The 17,169-nt window shown below is 41.1% G+C and overlaps 1 protein-coding gene across 2 annotated transcripts in view; it reads right to left on the reverse strand.

Annotated features, from left to right (window-relative positions):
* dtnbp1b (dystrobrevin binding protein 1b) overlaps positions 1-17,169 on the reverse strand; it is a 70,026-nt gene that overhangs the window by 1,036 nt on the left and 51,821 nt on the right. Inside the window, exons 2-3 of one of the 2 annotated variants that reach the window (XM_034161108.1) lie at positions 12,013-12,180; positions 539-682 (exon numbers count right to left, since the gene is read on the reverse strand). In XM_034161108.1, the coding sequence (XP_034016999.1) occupies positions 539-682; positions 12,013-12,180 (312 nt within the window). The remainder of the gene's footprint in view (positions 1-538; positions 683-12,012; positions 12,181-17,169) is intronic. The other variant, XM_034161109.1, reaches the window with a different exon arrangement.

Consider the following 17,169-nt stretch of genomic DNA (forward strand, 5'->3'; position numbering starts at 1 on the left):
TTAGCCATGCAGAATCCAAACTTGGAATTCCACAAGCCACTCCTCAACTCAAGCAGCATCCCAAGCATGCCGCCTAACGTTAAGTACATCTGGGTTTGATTCCAGGTCATGCTACCCGTTTGTGCCCTTGGACAAGACACTCCATCTGGATCCTCACAGTCCAACTAGCTGTAAATGGATACCAGCCTTGCCTGGAGAAGTAATCTGTGATGGACTTGCGTCCCATTTATCGAGAGTTGTAAACATGAAAATACAAGGGATTACCAAAGTATGTCAAGTTTTGCAACAGAAAAAAATAATTTTCAAATGTCTTTAAAAAAAAAAAAAATCCCATCATGGTTAAAACAAGACCACAGCATGATGATGAAATAGTTTGGTTGATCACGGACATACTCCTGCTGTAAGAGTTTCCAAGTTATAGACTTGCCAGGATGACTGTGAAAGTGAGAATGGAGCTTAATGCAGTCAAATGATTTGATTAGTGATTTAATGTTGTGTGCATTACTGACTCTGTTGTACTCTATGTTGGATCACTTACCTGTGACAGGTGAGGCAGCACTGTTGTCCTCCCCCCCAGAGTGCAAAAACACATCCAGAGCCTCGTGGTCAGACATGTCCATCAGATCCATCTGCTCCAACATGTCCACATTTACCTCCATGGAAGACATGCTGCCTATTGGCTCTGGACACCACACAGAACAACACACCATGAGCTTCACATGGGACTGCAGCACCCAGAGTGCCCAGCAAAGACCTGAGTCCAAGAAGATGCAGTGTTAGTTGATTTGTTTTTTGTTTTGTTTTTTCCAAACCTGGCAGAAGCAAATGGACCAGCGTGATGATATTTGAAATGGATACACTTGTGTACAAAGTACGCACGTGAAGGCAACAAAAATCCTACATCACGAAGTGAGTGCCTTTACTTTCAGAAGACACTTAAAATCTGCTTAAATGCTATAAAATCACCGAGGTAGCCAGAGCATGTGAGGAACGGCAAATGCATAGGTAGAGAAGGATATTCTGAAACTTTGATACCATTTCAATACTTTTGATAATTTGAAATGTTTCAAGAAGTGCTGAAATTGCTATATTGACACAATTGCACTACCTACTGTCAAAAGCTGGTACTACTTTTTCTCATTAGCATTTTCATATGAGCGTTCAGATGAGTTTTAACTCTTGCTGAGATTTAGTCCTGAGTCTGATCCCGAGTCCTATTACCCCCGCCAATGAAGTTGGATGGACGTTTTTGCGTTTTTGCCTCTGCTTATTTGTTTGTTTTGTGAACAGCCTGGAGCCCACACCTTTTCACATATCATTATGAAATGTTTACAGGGGATTCATATCCTGATGGGCAAGAACTGATTCAATTTTCAAGGTCAAAGTCAGGAAAAATCATGGAAAATTGAAAAAAAAAAAATCCCCATCCTTTAACATTGAACGAATTTTCAAAAAATCATAACTCTGTCAAAAAACACTGAATTTCTTTCATATTTGACAGAGTTATATAGGATGATATCTTTTATCAGCTGACAACGTTTGATCCAGATCTGATCTGGATTAGAGATTTTGTGGCCATTTAAATTTAACATTAAAAACCCCATTTAATGTATATTTTACATTATATCTTAAACATGCCCCAATCACTCTCATATTTGAATGTGAGGTGCAGACTGGCACTCACTATCTCCTGACAAAGTTTGATCCAGATCTGATCTGGACTGTGGATTTTGTGGACATATGAATTTAATATTCAAAAGCCCATTTGGTGTACATTTTGCATTATAACTCAATCAAACGTGCCTCATTCACTCTCATTTTTCTGTTATGGATTTATCTACACCACCAAAATTGAATGGAGGTTCTAATTTTATGCCCGATTGTCTCTCTCTTCAAGCTATTAGTCGGAAACCAAGGGCCAAAAAGCAATGACAAATTGTGCATAGAGATAATTCAACTTAATTTCAATTTATTTCAATTATATAGTGCCAAATCACAACAAAGTTGCCTAAAGGTGCTTCACATAAGTAATGTCTAACCTTACCAACCCCAAGAGCAAGCACACAGGTGATAGTGGTAAGGAAAAACTACTTCTGATGATTTGAGGAAGAAACCTCAAGCAGACCAGACTCACACTTGACAATACAAATATACAGGAAATTTTGGGAGTCCATGCGGGTGCACAGAGATAATCAATGTTCTGTGAATATTATCTGAAAAAGAAGTCAGAAACTGAAAAAGTTGAGAAAAAAAAAAAAACACCTGACAAAACTCTGTTCAAGTGCATGAACTAAAGAGATACTCCTGACTAATTTAGCTTATAAAAAGTCACTCCTAACAGGACTTTGACCTTGAAATTTTTTTCCAAGGTAAAAATAGGAAACTAGTGTTGGAAGTTTGCATCCTATGAGCACAGTGCTGTAGTTTTCTCTGTGATTGGCAGGGTCAGTATAGGCTTATACTTAGTCCATACGTACACAGAGATTTGAAAACAGAGATTTTCACCCTTCATAAAAAAAAAGTACTGATCCACATAAAATGCAAAATACATTTAAAAGCGGTGTCAGGAGCATGCCAAAGCAGCAGGTGGAGATGAGATGCTGTGTTCACATATCATCACAAAAAGTAAACTTTTTATGTTAACACCAGAACCACAGCTTTCTGCTTTAATATAATGCTGAGCAAAACATTAAAACTCTGTTGTGTCTATCGTCTGCTGCTGCAGACGACAATAATTCTGCTGTGATGACTGGCGTGACGGGTTTTATCTACAGTCAACATGTGAATGCAGCATTAACATGTAGCCACACTGACTAGACACAAACCTGGTGGGGAAAAAAGACAAAAAAAACAAACAAAAAAAACCAACAAAAAAACACTTTGTTTTCCTTGTCTACATGTAAACACTGAAACTGGCTTTTTCCAAAATCATGTCTTTGGCCAGAGTTTTGCAAAAGCTCTGTTTCAGTGACCTAACAGAGTTTTAATGTGGACGAAAAGCCAAAACATGTTTTCCAAAATACCCATGTACGTGTGGACAAGGCATTAATGGTGTTAGTCCAGGAGTCGGCGAGTGAATCCACAAAATTACTATCAGTAACTCTGTAAAAATGACTGCATATTCAACTTTGACATTTTGTGTACTGAAAGATACAGATGAGGGCCAGTGATCCTCCTATTTTGGGCCACGTTGGCATATTTTATACATAAGTTTAAACAACAACGTTAACACAGTTGGACGTGTCTGGGCTTGTTCGGACAGATGTATGTACAACGGACCTTTTGTTTGCACACAATGTATGAAGTCTTGTTGCACATCACAGGGTCCTGGTGGCCACTGCTGCTTGTGCAATTTAAGTTGCTCAAATGCCTGTTTGGAAACAGTTACATAACAATAAGTGGAGTCTTAAGATTTTGAATATGACTGAAATTGATATTTTGACCTTGGGTGTACAAAATTACACTGAACAAAAATAGAAACACAACATCTGTGGCATTGTGCTGTGTAATAAAACTGAACATTTTAAAGTGACCTTTCATTGTGGCCAGCCTAAGGCACACCTGTGGAATAATCATGCCGTCTAATCACCATCTTGATATGTCACACCTGTGAGGTGAGATGGATTATCTCAGCAAAGGAGAAGTGCTCACAAACACTAGATTTAGACAGATTTGTGAACAATATTTGAGAGAAACGGGTCTTTTGTGTATATAGAAAATGTTTTAAACCTTTGAGTTCAGCTGATGAAAGATGGGAGAAAAAACAAAAGTGTAGCATTTATGTTTTTGTTCGGTATATTTATAACACCAAAGTCTAAAATGGCCATTTTAGTTTCACTTTTGTTGTCAGGTACTTTGCCAGCTTCATCTATTCCAACATCTATGTGGGTTTGATGTGTTTATGTTGCTTGTTTTTAGCAGGATGCCCTTTCGAACCCAACATGATTTAATTGGGTTTGACATCTGGCGGTGTTTGGGGTTTAGCATTTGGCTAAAGGACGAGCCAGGCATCAATCCATCAACCTTTCAATGAATATACAGCCTACTCAGAGTGTTACACCTGACTGGAAAAGTAAACATTTAAAATGCCACAATATGCATGAAAACTATCTGTAAACAAGGTTGACAACATAGACCCAACTCTCAATTAGTTTTACCTTTAATTTAACGAATGTATGGTTGATCCCACATTGTTACCTCCGCCAAGGAGGTTATGTTTTCGGTGGCGTCCGTTTGTTGGTTGGTTGGTTGGTTGGTTGTTAGCAGGATTACTCAACAAATCCTCAACGGATTTCAATGAAATTTTTACCAGGGATGTATCTTGACCTAACTTAGAAGTCAATAAATTTTGATAATGATCCGGAACACGATCCAGATCCAGTAATTTTTTAAGGATTCTTTATCGTTGCAGGATAGGGCATCTAACTTCATGAAGACTGGTCACATTGGCTGAACAAATATTAAGTTACGACACAACAATAATTTAGCATTTGGTTCTCCTCAATGAATAAACTTATTAGAAAATAAAAAAACTTGTATCGTTCAAGCAGTTTCTCTTTATAAATACATCTGCTGAAGATCTAAGGGTTTAACCACTGAATCTGAAACATGACGGTAGATGCGTGAAATGACGTGGAATAAGTCTCTTTGCCAAAGGGTATTCCATGTGACGTCAGTGACCCTATGGCCTTAGCGGAGGTTTGCGCTCTCTGAGTGCTTCTAGTTTGTATTGTTATTAGGACAGAGAATGAGTCAGTTAAAGGTGTAGTGCCTTTTTTTTAACATTTAAGTCATAAAAAGGATTTTATTTGCCACCAATATAATTTTCCCCCTTAGTGTTTAAATAAAGGATCACAGTCTTGTATTGGCAATATTATCAAAATTGTCCTTTTCTGGAAGTAATGTAGGATTTTGACCCACATTGGCTAAAATACAGGGACAAGATGACATAATAGATTGAGAAGCTCAGTCACGCAAATGTTCTGCTGGATATCTGCTCGACCCAGAGAGGGTTGCTGTTTCAACTGACAATACTAATGTTACAGTTATAATGTTTTTACTTGGTAGACTAAAATATTATCAAAGCTGTATTAGATAGGCATTTCCTAAATCAAAAGCTGCGTTCAAGGTGACTGTAAACTTGGAAAACCCAAGATGGTTACTTCCAAATTCCAAAATAAATCTGTTCACTCTAACAATTCGGAAAACAACGTGGCTGCCCACAGCAACATATTCAGTTTTTTGTTGCTCTCTTTACAAGAACACAGAAACATTGCATGTTAATTAATTCATCAATTAATTAATATAAATTCTAGCTGCTTGCTGTGGGTGAGCAAGATGGCAATTATTCCAGAAGTGATTGCAAAAACTATAATAAACTATGTAATAAACTATAATGAATTCAAACATCACATACAAAAGTAAATGATTTGATTAAAGTAATTAAATAACATTTGTAATTTTACAGTCTGCACACTCACAACGGAAGACGTCACAATTGTAGTTGTTATGACATTAAGTCGGCTAAATCGGAGGACCAAATTACCACCAGAGTTTAAGTAAAATTTAAAAACAACAACATATGACTGGACCAGTTGTAGTTTATAATTTTTGTCTTTATGACATGTTAAAAAAGTGACATAAGGCAAAAATGCTCAATTCTGGTACCACTGAGTATAGCGCGAACTTCAGAACCTTCCATCTTAAGATCTCACAATGAACTCGCTATATTCAGCATGGAACCACCCCCCCCCCCACCCCCCCGAAATAAAGAGTTCACCACCATGAAATAAAGAAAGCAGTATTGTGAAAATGACTGGCACTCCTGGAGTCACCACCTTGCAGGTTGCACAAAAGCCTGCGCGCATGATCGTGATGTGGCGCATGCGTCACAAGCAGCCAGCTGGTGTATTGTGGGAAGAGGGGAGGAGCGTCGGGGAGGGTTGGGGGTTGGCAGCACAAGCGGAAGTATGGAAATGATTGGTCAGCGCACAGCAGTGAAACAAAATGCCAATGGCTACCGTACCTCAAGGAAAATAGGAGAGCAGAGGAAGGCGGCACGGGAAGGGAAAGCAGAAGACAGAGTGAAGAAGAAAGAGAGACAGAAGGGGAGCGTTACTTCCTGAGGAGTCTGTCGCTCAAATAACATCATACACACAAGTGAGTTTCATATTCATAAAGCTCATCTGAACCACTGGACACTGACGAAAACCTTCCTCACGTCCAGAAATCCCTCCTGCAGACACACTGTCACACATTTTTCTCCTCAATGTAGAAGAGAGCGTTGATGTTTGGTGATATACAAATAATGAGTTCAATGGTACGAACATTTCGTGAGGTGAATTTGCCTCGTTGAGTGGTACGTTCCATCTTTCACCGCATGAAATATTCGTACCATTGAACTCATAAACATTCATTATTTGTTTTATATAACACCTACAATAGATCCTTGTCATTTGATATTTTATTAATCTATAAACGACAGAAAAGGGACTTACATTTTGGTGTGCATCACTGGTGCTTTCACATCAACAGTCCAACACGAACTTTAAATAACAGTCCAAAATTGTTCTTAGTCAACTTGCAAAAAACAATTCTGATGATGTAGTCTGTGATGGCATACACTGACTTCATGTACAGACTGCTGTCTGCTTTGTCACTCCAGTGAAAGATCATGTCAGAAATTTGTCCAGGTTTTCATCCTAACTTCATCCTCTTCATAACAGCTCTTCGTGCCTCCAGACGGCTTATGGCATGGTGGATTAGTGTTTTTGTGTTAGAAGAATTAGCACCATCAATTAGCTCATTCAAATCATCATCCATCTGCAAAACAAACTCTGCATTGTTTAGCTAAATGCCGCCCTCACTAGGGTGTGTGCACGTGGTGTGCATGGGTGGTGGTCGCAGCGTGCAATGGTACAAAACATATGGAACCAAATTTGCATACTAAATGGAAACAAATTTGCACGAAATGGGACGAGCACCAATCAAATAACAAGAATCCACTCAGCCGTTACATAAAATCGAATACTCACTCACGACTCTCAGTGTGCAGCTTGTTCTGGTGCATGTCACGTCTCATCTGTCTGCTTTACAATTATCACCACATTAGCAGCCATTCAGGCTTGTAAAATATGAATGATGCAAACAAACAGGAATGATGATGTTGACTCAAACACCCAACTACAATGAGATTTTTTGTGTATTTTTGTGTACCACACACAATCCATGGAAGTCTCAGGCTGTAAAAGCAGCGCTTTATCATCATTTCTATATGACTACTTCTTAAGTGTTCTCCTTTTAGCCCCGCTATGACCTTGCCTAAAATGTAGTCCTGCTGGGAAGAGCCAGTTGTGTTTGCAGTGTGGCATGCAGTGGAGTGTGTGTGTGCATAAAAGCCTTAAGAGGGGCGTCAAAAGAAGGTTCAGCGACTGTGACATCCGCAGTGCTCTCTTTTTTGCACTTCACGCTCGAAGCCTCTGTCGGTACCCTAAGCTGCACCTTTGCTCTGCAGCAGCGCCGCCCTACTGCAGGGGAACTGTTGCAAGTGCGTGAAGGATTGAACAAGTCACAGTAAATTTAAGGCGTTTTCACAACTGAAAGTTCAAACCGAGGGTGTCCTCTTCCCCCAGAACGTCTGGTTTGGTTTCACATTTCTCATTCCGTGACGGCTGCATGAAATTAAAAGTGAAGTGGGGGCATGAAATAAAAAACGTGAGACTGGTTTGCACATTTGATTCTGCCCTACTGTTGCACAATTCTGTAACCACTGTTGATATAACATTGCAACTTTCCCCATGCAGGATTAATAAAGGAATATCTTAAAAGTTAAGTGATATTTTCAGTAACACAACAGCAAAAATCACTGCATGGAATGCGACTGCTAAGTCCTGCAAAATATTGGCATTTCTTTGTTTTGTTTTGTTTTGTTGTTTAGAATTGAATCTTGCCGTAATGTTGTCTCTCATAAGGTTTAACAGTCTCAGTCTTTTCCTTCATCCAGACATACTGCGCCATATATTTAGAATGTTATGTGGCACTTTCTGTACGTCGTGTGATCTTCAATTGTGGAAAAGGTGTTTCCATTACAGTTTTTTAGGAACATGACTTTTTTTAATCACCTAAAAAAACAGACAAAAAAAAAAAAAAAAAAAAAAAAAAATATGAGATTGTCCACTTTCACATTACCCCCTATCAGCATCAATTCTTCTTCTTCTCCAGCTTTCGGCTGCTCCCCTAGGGGGCGCCACAGCAGATCAGTTATTTCCACCTCAGCCTGTCCTCTGTAGCTTCATCTGTCACACTAGACACCTTCATGTCCTCCCTTAGCACATCCATAAACCTCCTCTTTGGCCTCCCTCTTATCCTCCTGCCTGGTGGCTCCATCCTCAGCAGCCTTCTCACTATGTACCCTGGGTCCCTCCTCTGCACATATTGGGCCTCATGTATCAACGGGCGATATTTGAGCGTATATGGGGTGTACGCCAAAACGGCTGCGCTACTTGGCATTTATCAATGTGGTCGTTGGCGTACGCTGTGCTGAAAATATACACCAGGTCAAGAGGTGGCGTAAATTATACACCAAAATGAACCAGCACTGGAATCCACATAAAAATGAAAATGATCAACATGATAAACAGTGCCATTATACAAATCAATGCATATGTTACATAAATAACACTTTCCTGATTATACTACATAATAATCAATACAAATCCCGCTTTTGCGGGATTGCTGGTCTATCGAGCACGATCCGTGGCCACAGCGCTGACTGCAAAGAAAGCGCTGCTCGCCTTTTTCTCCAGAGCCTGGAGCCAGAGCAGCGCTGAGCTTAACTTTATGTGGTGTGATCGTTTTAGACAATGAAATTGATAATTACAACTGTAGTGTTGTCATTCCCTTCGCCCGTGCTGCAACCAGGTTGTGTCGTCTCCATTCGTTTGTTACAATAAAATAAATAAAGAAATACATTTTAAAAATAAAGAAATCTGAAAAATTAGGCGTGTCTTATTAATTGAGCAAGCAAATATCCACGTCAAGAATTACTGACATGTGAAAAGAGAATACAGTGGTCCCTCGCTATAACGCGGTTCACCTTACACGGCCTCGCCGTTTCGCAGAGTTTTTAGTCCAATTTTGCATGCCTTTTTTTTTTTAACAGTGTTCTGTGTTCTGCGTGTCTGTTTATAAGAATCTTCTCACCCAGAAGAAAAAAGAGCGCCAACAACTACTCATAACTGTGTTTGTCACTCGGAAACAGACACCTGCAGCGAGGTGTGAGTGGAAAAAGGCGCAGCGTCAGGACGCAGAGGCCCGATCTGTGAAATACTGGTCAGTCACTATTAATAATTTCTTATGTGTCCAACCTCGTACGTTGATCGTTAAAATTAAATTCGTTAGTTCTAAAAGCCATCATAATTATTTATAGGAAAACGTCCTATTTTTATTTCTCAAACAAATGTTTGGGCCTGAAAACAGGTTGGTCTTATTTTTCTACTAAGGTTTGAACTTTGAGAGTGTTTACACACGAGAGAAAAGTGCGAAAATGTTCATGCCTGATTGAGAAAGTGTATAAAGTGGTTTTACAGCTTTGAAACGTCTATAATAATTGTAAAAAATAACGCTGACTACGTCGTGGTTTCGCGTATTACGGGCTATTTTTAGAACGTAACTCCCGCAATAAACGATGGACCACTGTAACACTTTTTTGATTTTACTACAAGACAATTGATACGACGGCCGCTTTTGACGCTCTATTGGCACGCGTCGTGATTGGTGGAGTTCTTTTTCTTTGCCGTCTACCTGGCTTCCATGTCGTAAAATGAGGGTGTGTCTGAAGCGGAGTCTGAATATTTATGGGCGTGTTTATTATAATTACGATTGTTTTCACCCGCCGCATTTATCAAGGTCACGTCAGGCGTATGCTGGAAATGGGCAGGTACGCACTGCTTGATACATGTCACGGCAACTTTGGTGTACTTCAAATTTACACCGTAAATTTACACCACAAGTGCACAACGTTGATACATGAGGCCCATTGAAACCATCTCAGTCTCGCCTCTCTGTCTCCCAACTGTCCAACCTGTGCTGTCCCTCTGATATGTTCATTTCTTATTCCGTCCATCCTCATCACTCTCAAGCCTCCTCCCATCCCAGTCTGCACCAGTTACATCCAATTATGAACTTTTGTTAACCCACGACTGATCCAAAGTTTAAAACTTTCCTGACTGCTCACATCGTCCTATAATGCCACTTTTACCACCATTTACACCAGATTTAAGACCCCAACTGAGTATCAGATTTATTTATTGCCAAAAGTGAAGACAATTGGGTATGAAAAATCTGTAATGAGAGACAGGCTGAAGAACAAAAGGGTGCCTACATCTTACACCTGGTACAAAGAAACATGCAATGCAAGTTCTAGTTTCCAACTGAGCAGTTAAATAGCAAATGTTGGTGGTCCTAGAATGGAGTGTGGTCAGGACTAGTCTTCCTGAAAACGATTGCATCCTAGACCTTAGAAAAACCTGGTTTAAAGTCAAGCGAACTGTTTTCCTGCTGTTTATATGGTACAATATATTGACATGTCTTACACAGGCAGGGGTTAAAAAGAATGTGCTTGTACATGTGGGGATGTGCTCAAATTCTTGCTCCTCAAAAAAAAACAAAACTGAGCTGAAAACAAAAAAATTAAAATGATATACAGTACAAATAAAAACTAAGAACACAAAAACATTAATAACTCGAGTTTGTATCCTTTTTTTTCAATGGGTTTTCTTTCATACCCCCCGCTTCACAGGTAAGGAGCCACGGGACGGTCTGTGTGAAGGAGGCGCACCACTGATTCTCCTCAGGGAGCTTTGGTGGATGTTGCTGCCATAAGTGATCTGCTGCATGCTTTGATGCTTTGTATGCAGATTTGTTCCCTTGCCAGAAAGCCTCTCACTTCTGTCACCAACCTTTAATGCACCATGATCAAGCTCCCAGGAGTTTTAAATGGAATACAAGATGAAGATCTAATTGATGTCATTTATCTTACACCTGAAACATACAATGATTTTCAGGTGTAAGATGAAAACTCTACGCCGTACTCTGCACTCAACTTACATGCTGCACAAATAGCAAAGTGGAGTTGGCCACGCTCTAAATGCACTTAAGTAATGCACTTTAGGCCGTGCACAATCAATCTTGAAGATGGTGCCCACAGTGTTCCTGATGAAAGAATTCCTCTTGAAACCAAGCTGCTTTCACGACAGCTTCTATGTCAGACGTAACGCGAGCCTCCCCCGCAACACGTTAATTTTACAGCAATTTTACTGACACATTCAAATGAATCTGCAGGGATTTTCTTCAAGCAGCCCAGTTTTCTTTTTTCTTTGCACTGACTTAGCATCATTTGTCAAAAAGCTGCACCGTCCACCATAGTCTGACTACAATAATGACGTCTGCATTTTGCGCTCAGTGCACATCAAAACACTTTTTTTTTTTTATATATAAATCTGTTTAGAGTGACTGTAAAAACATCCTTCATGTTCAGTTGCTCAGGTCATCATGTTTCTCTCCTGCTCTCTCCTGCTTCATAATCTCGTCTAATAAACCATTTCCAGGGGATTAAGGGGTGATGGTAGATGAGGAAAAGAAGAAGAAAAATCATGTTACAAACATTGGGCCAGTACAGTCCAATACATCTTGTGCACATCTCACCCAGTCATTCATTTCAGTGGGCCCTGTGGGTATTCTCGCACTGGCTTTGGGTGGTAATACATTGGATAAACTGCAGTGGGATTCCATTACAATCCCATTGGAAGGCGACGTTTATACGGTGTGGTGGCATTTCTCAAAGAAATGTGTGTTCAGCGACAGCCACTCGGAGCCGAGCCATTCTGACTCAAGCTCAGTGTAGTTGTGAGTCCAAACGTGGAGGTTCTGAATGATGCCATCAGCACTGTGATTAGCTGCAGGCCTCAAAAACACAAAATTTCCCCACATTTCATTTTGTGAAGTACATCTCACCTCTCCTCTCAGCAATCTGCAGGTAGCCAGTAGACAGGTACTGCTCCATGTCCTGCTGGAAGGCCTCCTCGTAGAACCTCTGCCTCTCTTTCAGCTTCACCTGGGGGGTCGAGACCCCACCCTGCTCTGCCCCAGGGATCCTCTGTGTGTGCTCAGCATCCACCTCCACTGCAAACAGGAGGAGAATGACACCCCTAAATGGCCATATGGAAACCTCCGTCTGAACAGTTCCTGTGCAACCACTAAAACGTGGAATTGAGACTGAGAGATTCCTGTATTTAAAAAGAAAAAAACAAAGTGATTCCTCTTTAGGTCAAGGGTTCATATCTTGCTCACACACAAAAAGTTGAAAAAAAGTTTTACCAAAATCAGAGTCCTGATGCACCGAAGACAGAAGCAAAGGTCAAACTATCAATCATTGTGAAGCAGACTGATGTAGAGCAGAGTGTTGGTGTCTCCTTGTCCTCACCGACTCCATACTTTGTCTCTGCTGACGTGCACAGGACGGCTGCACAGCGACAGAAACCCCTTGCTGCTGCACTTCAGTAAAACGAGACTAACGCTGTGTGGCATTAAAGAGTGGGACCAGGATAACGCATGATTACCGCTTGAGCAAAAACTAACAAATTTCAACTTGAAGAGACGTTTGTTGAGTTCTCATTGGTTGAGACAGGATTCTGCTGCTGAGACTAATGTCTACGTTGAACAAGATGCTTTGAACTTTGAACTTATTTATTTGGCACACAACTCGTCAATAACAAAAACTGATATACAAGACAATTCCACAATGACATGTGACCAAAAAGGGGGTGAGCAGAATCAAAGCTTATAAACGCCCACCACATATATACATACATACATACATACATATATACACACATACATATATACACATTACCAACCCCCAGAGCAAGCACACAGGTGACAGTGGTAAGGAAAAACACCCTCTGATGTATTGAGGAAGAAACTTCAAGCAGACCAGACTCTAAGGGGTCACCCTCTGCTTGGGCCATGGTACAAACACATTTAACAACACAAACTCAAATCCCATTATCATAAACATATCAAGTAAACACTGTGTCTTCGTCTACATACATACTTACATACATATATAGTATACATGTATATACACACCAACATACACCTACACGTACATACATAATTATATATATATACACACACACACACACACACACACACACACACACACACACACACACACACACACACATATACACACATACATATATACATATACGTACATAGATATACATACACATATACATACATGCACATACACAAATGAATGTTACTGTACAAGTTCACAATTACAACTAACAACACAAAACATAATAATCGTTTCTTTCACTAGACGGGTGATGGACAGCATGGCAGGGTGTGTGTGTGTGTGTGTGTGTGTGTGTGTGTGTGTGTGTGTGTGTGTGTGTGTGTGTGTGTGTGTGTGTGAGAGAGAGAGAGAAGGAGAGGGCTGCTGCAGCCTGAAGTGTCGGACATGCTCTCTTTAGTGCTCGTCTTCCTCTGATGGACAGAATATTTATATAATGCTTGTCAGCGACACTAACAACCTGCCCTCAAACATCTGATCTGACTCGGTTTTATAGCGTTAGTCAACAAACGTCTAGTTTAGTGATCGATGGTGTCAAAAGTTGCTATTTTTCCTCTTCTCCAATTAACTTGAGGAATGTATTGAAATGTATTTCAGCCCCATGGCTGCATTGTCTCCTTAATAAGAGCAGCTTGTGCATATTTGTGTCAGCTGCTCTCTTATTCTCTGGCGTGTCACTGACAGACACAAACAGCTTGTGATGAAGCCACTGTTCATCGTTGTGTTTAAATCATGACAGTATTGTGTCTCTTTAGCCAGTAAGCTTGCAGTTTGCAGTGTGAGTCCTCTCTTAAACCTGACATGTGCTGATGTAAGACTGAAGGCAAAGAGACAGGACGGAGATGCAGAAGGGATCTATCTTGTCTGCATTTGTGAACAAGACAACCTGAAGAGCTTTGATCCGATTTGGACAAAACCTGTTGGAATAACTGAGGGTCAGCCAAGGATATGATTTGTATTTTAAGAAAAATTAAAAGGTCACAATTTTGGCCCAATGCGTTGGGGATAGTTACAATCCTAAATATAGCACTGAAGCACTTTATGTTGCCTCACATTCATCCATTCACACACATTTCAATCTCAGTGTGCTGTCATACACACTGCAGCCAACTTGAGGATTAAGGTCTTTGCTCAAGGGAACCTTAGTGAGTTTGAAGTGTGACGGGGAAACGAACAGTGTACCCTTTGTTTACGAGGCACGTGCGAGGTCAGCACCTCCTTGTGACTAGTTGAGAAATTGGTTCCACTTATATTGTGGTATTTATCACCTTTCTACTGACTACATAACATTTGCCTTCGGGTCGCCCCAAAGGTTAAACTCAAATAGTCCATGGGCCAAGCAGGTTTTTGATACCACTTTTAGCCCATAACTCCAGAAAATTCAGTCATAGCTAGTCCAAACTATACCTTTTTGGACTCACTATGATCAGACAAACAATGTAGTATAGTTTTCAACATGACTGAAGCATTTTTACATTTTCACCTCTGTGTAATTCTTCATGGACCTGGGATGGTTATCATACATTTTTGTGTAGGCCATGGTACACTGAGGCTAGATTCTAAATGTCATTTCGTCACCTTACGTGGTACCGATTAGGCCAAAATTGATGATTGGCTCATAGACTAAAAGTAATAACCAACTCTTAGGCCCCTTCACACATAGTACGAATAAGTACAACTCACGGCAACTCACCGCGGAACAGCTCATATGAGTGAACCACAAAAACATAGAGCAATGGGCAGGTGTGCACAGATGCCGCTGCGGCGGTTTGTGCACGTGGGAACACAGTGCGAGCAGCTGGGCAATGTGGTTACACAACGTGCAGCTGCTGTGAAGAAAAACTAATAAACAAAATACATGCTGCGACGGTTTTGTGCACGTGGGAACAGCTGTGCGATGTGGTTACACCTGCTGTGAAAAAATAAATAAATAAAAATACATGCCACCCATGGGATTCAAAGCTGCACTTTCCAAAACTCTGATTGCTAGTCAGGAACTTTACCACTGAGCTACCATCGCTGTCCTGTGAAAGGTGCGGGAAAATGCCTGATATCAAGAAGGACATGGATGTATTTTAAAAAAATAAAACCACACACCATATAAAAACATTGCATTTTATTGAATCCCTCTTATCAAGTGGGCAATACAAGTATGATCCATCTGTTCCTCTGTAGATGACCCATGGTCACAGACGTACAGTCATGAAATGGCCATGAAATGGCATGAATGAGAAAGAGGGTGCTCTTATCATGTCCACATCTACTGGTGGCGTCTTGTGGACGGCGCGCTGCAGGGCTGACACCACGTCATGTGGAACAGAGCTCACGTGGGTGGCATGACATTCAGATTGCCTGCTGTGTGTTATCATCTGACAGTCCAGATCACTTGGGGTAGCCTGTTGATGTGCGCGCTGTGTGTGTGCTTGCTGCAGCTCATTGCAACAGCGATATATGTTTTTAATGTATGTCCATGTGATGACAGCAAGCAGACACATGCATGTTACAGTGGGCAGTTGTTAGTTCATGTCCGTCCAAGCACGGTACGTGTTCTCCAGCCATGACGTCCAGAACCACAGATCTCCGCAGCCACTCCTGTTGACGGCCACATCTCCTGTCAGTTCAGCACACACACCAACGTGTCACTGTGTCTGTTTGCAAAGTCACACTCGTGGGGGCAGTTAGACAAGTTTCACATCCAGCTTGACAGTGATCATCTGCTGACTGTTGTCATGTTAACAGTGCGAATGGCCACACATTTTCTAAGTGCCACGCGAGCGGTGTTAGGTGTTCATGTGTGTCACCTGGAATTTGGGTGACACCTGCTGTGAGAGGACTCGATGGGCTCTCACAGCACACACTCTGTCTTTCAGCCGCTGGTGTGCCCAAATAGTTGTAGCAACAGGTGTACGAGGTGTTAGAGACAGCTATGATTTTCCACGTATTGCATATGATTCCTGCTTCATGCGCACTTCATGCGCAATTCGACCAGATTCGCACTATGTGTGAAGGGGTCCTTACTCCAATGTCGAGGCCACATAGAACCAAATATTAAAGTGCTGCTGAAACAAAATGAACTAATCTCCACGACTTGGCGTCAAACAGGTAAAGCGTGAGTGTTGCACTGAGCGCTCCTTCTCGTCATTAATATAAAAAGATCTGTTATCTTCTTTAATATACTGCAATAAAGATACACACACACACACACACACACACACACACACACACACACACACACACACACACACACACACACACACACACACACACACACACACACACACACACACACACACACACACACACACGGCTCTTGATGAAACAGGCAGAGGCCCTGATGGTCATCGCAGCAGATGGATACAGACACACAAGAAGGAAAAATTATGTCCCACCTCAGAGACTCTCATCTTTCTCTCATTCTCTTTCCAACGACCAAATGATCTCGTCTTTAATCTAATTCTCAATCCAGTATTATCCTGAGCTTGATCATCGACATCAACTGCTGTATGATTTTCACCTTAGTCATCCAAAAATTAAGATGCTTAACCTTTGCAGGGACCATTTTCATGAGCTCACCCCACATAACATCAGCTCCGTGCCATTTTTGTCATTTAAATGTTAGGAGCTTTTGATCATCCAAGCGTTCTTTGTGCGCCGGTTCTATAAATTTCTCTCTTTATCCTGCACCCATTCTTCCTAATCTCTCATTACTCCCCCATGCTTCTCTTTAGTGTTTTCCTCATCATCTTCCACCAGACAACCGTGTCCTGCTGTGCAAGTTACTGCAGATACTAAAACTATTTTTAGCACACACACACACTCACATTTAGAATGCAGGATTAGTGATTGTGCTGACGACCTTAAGTGCACAAGTCGTTAAGTCAAATTCTACCCCTGCAGGCGGTGAGCATCCACAGACAGGCACACGGCCTCTTATTGTGCAGAGCTTTATAGACGCACACTGAATGCACATGCATTACGCTGCACACACGCTTACATAATTATACATCACAGGCATGGAAATGGTGCAATTC

The sequence above is a fragment of the Thalassophryne amazonica genome, chromosome 20, assembly GCF_902500255.1.
Source record: "Thalassophryne amazonica chromosome 20, fThaAma1.1, whole genome shotgun sequence".
Lineage (NCBI taxonomy): Eukaryota > Metazoa > Chordata > Actinopteri > Batrachoidiformes > Batrachoididae > Thalassophryne > Thalassophryne amazonica.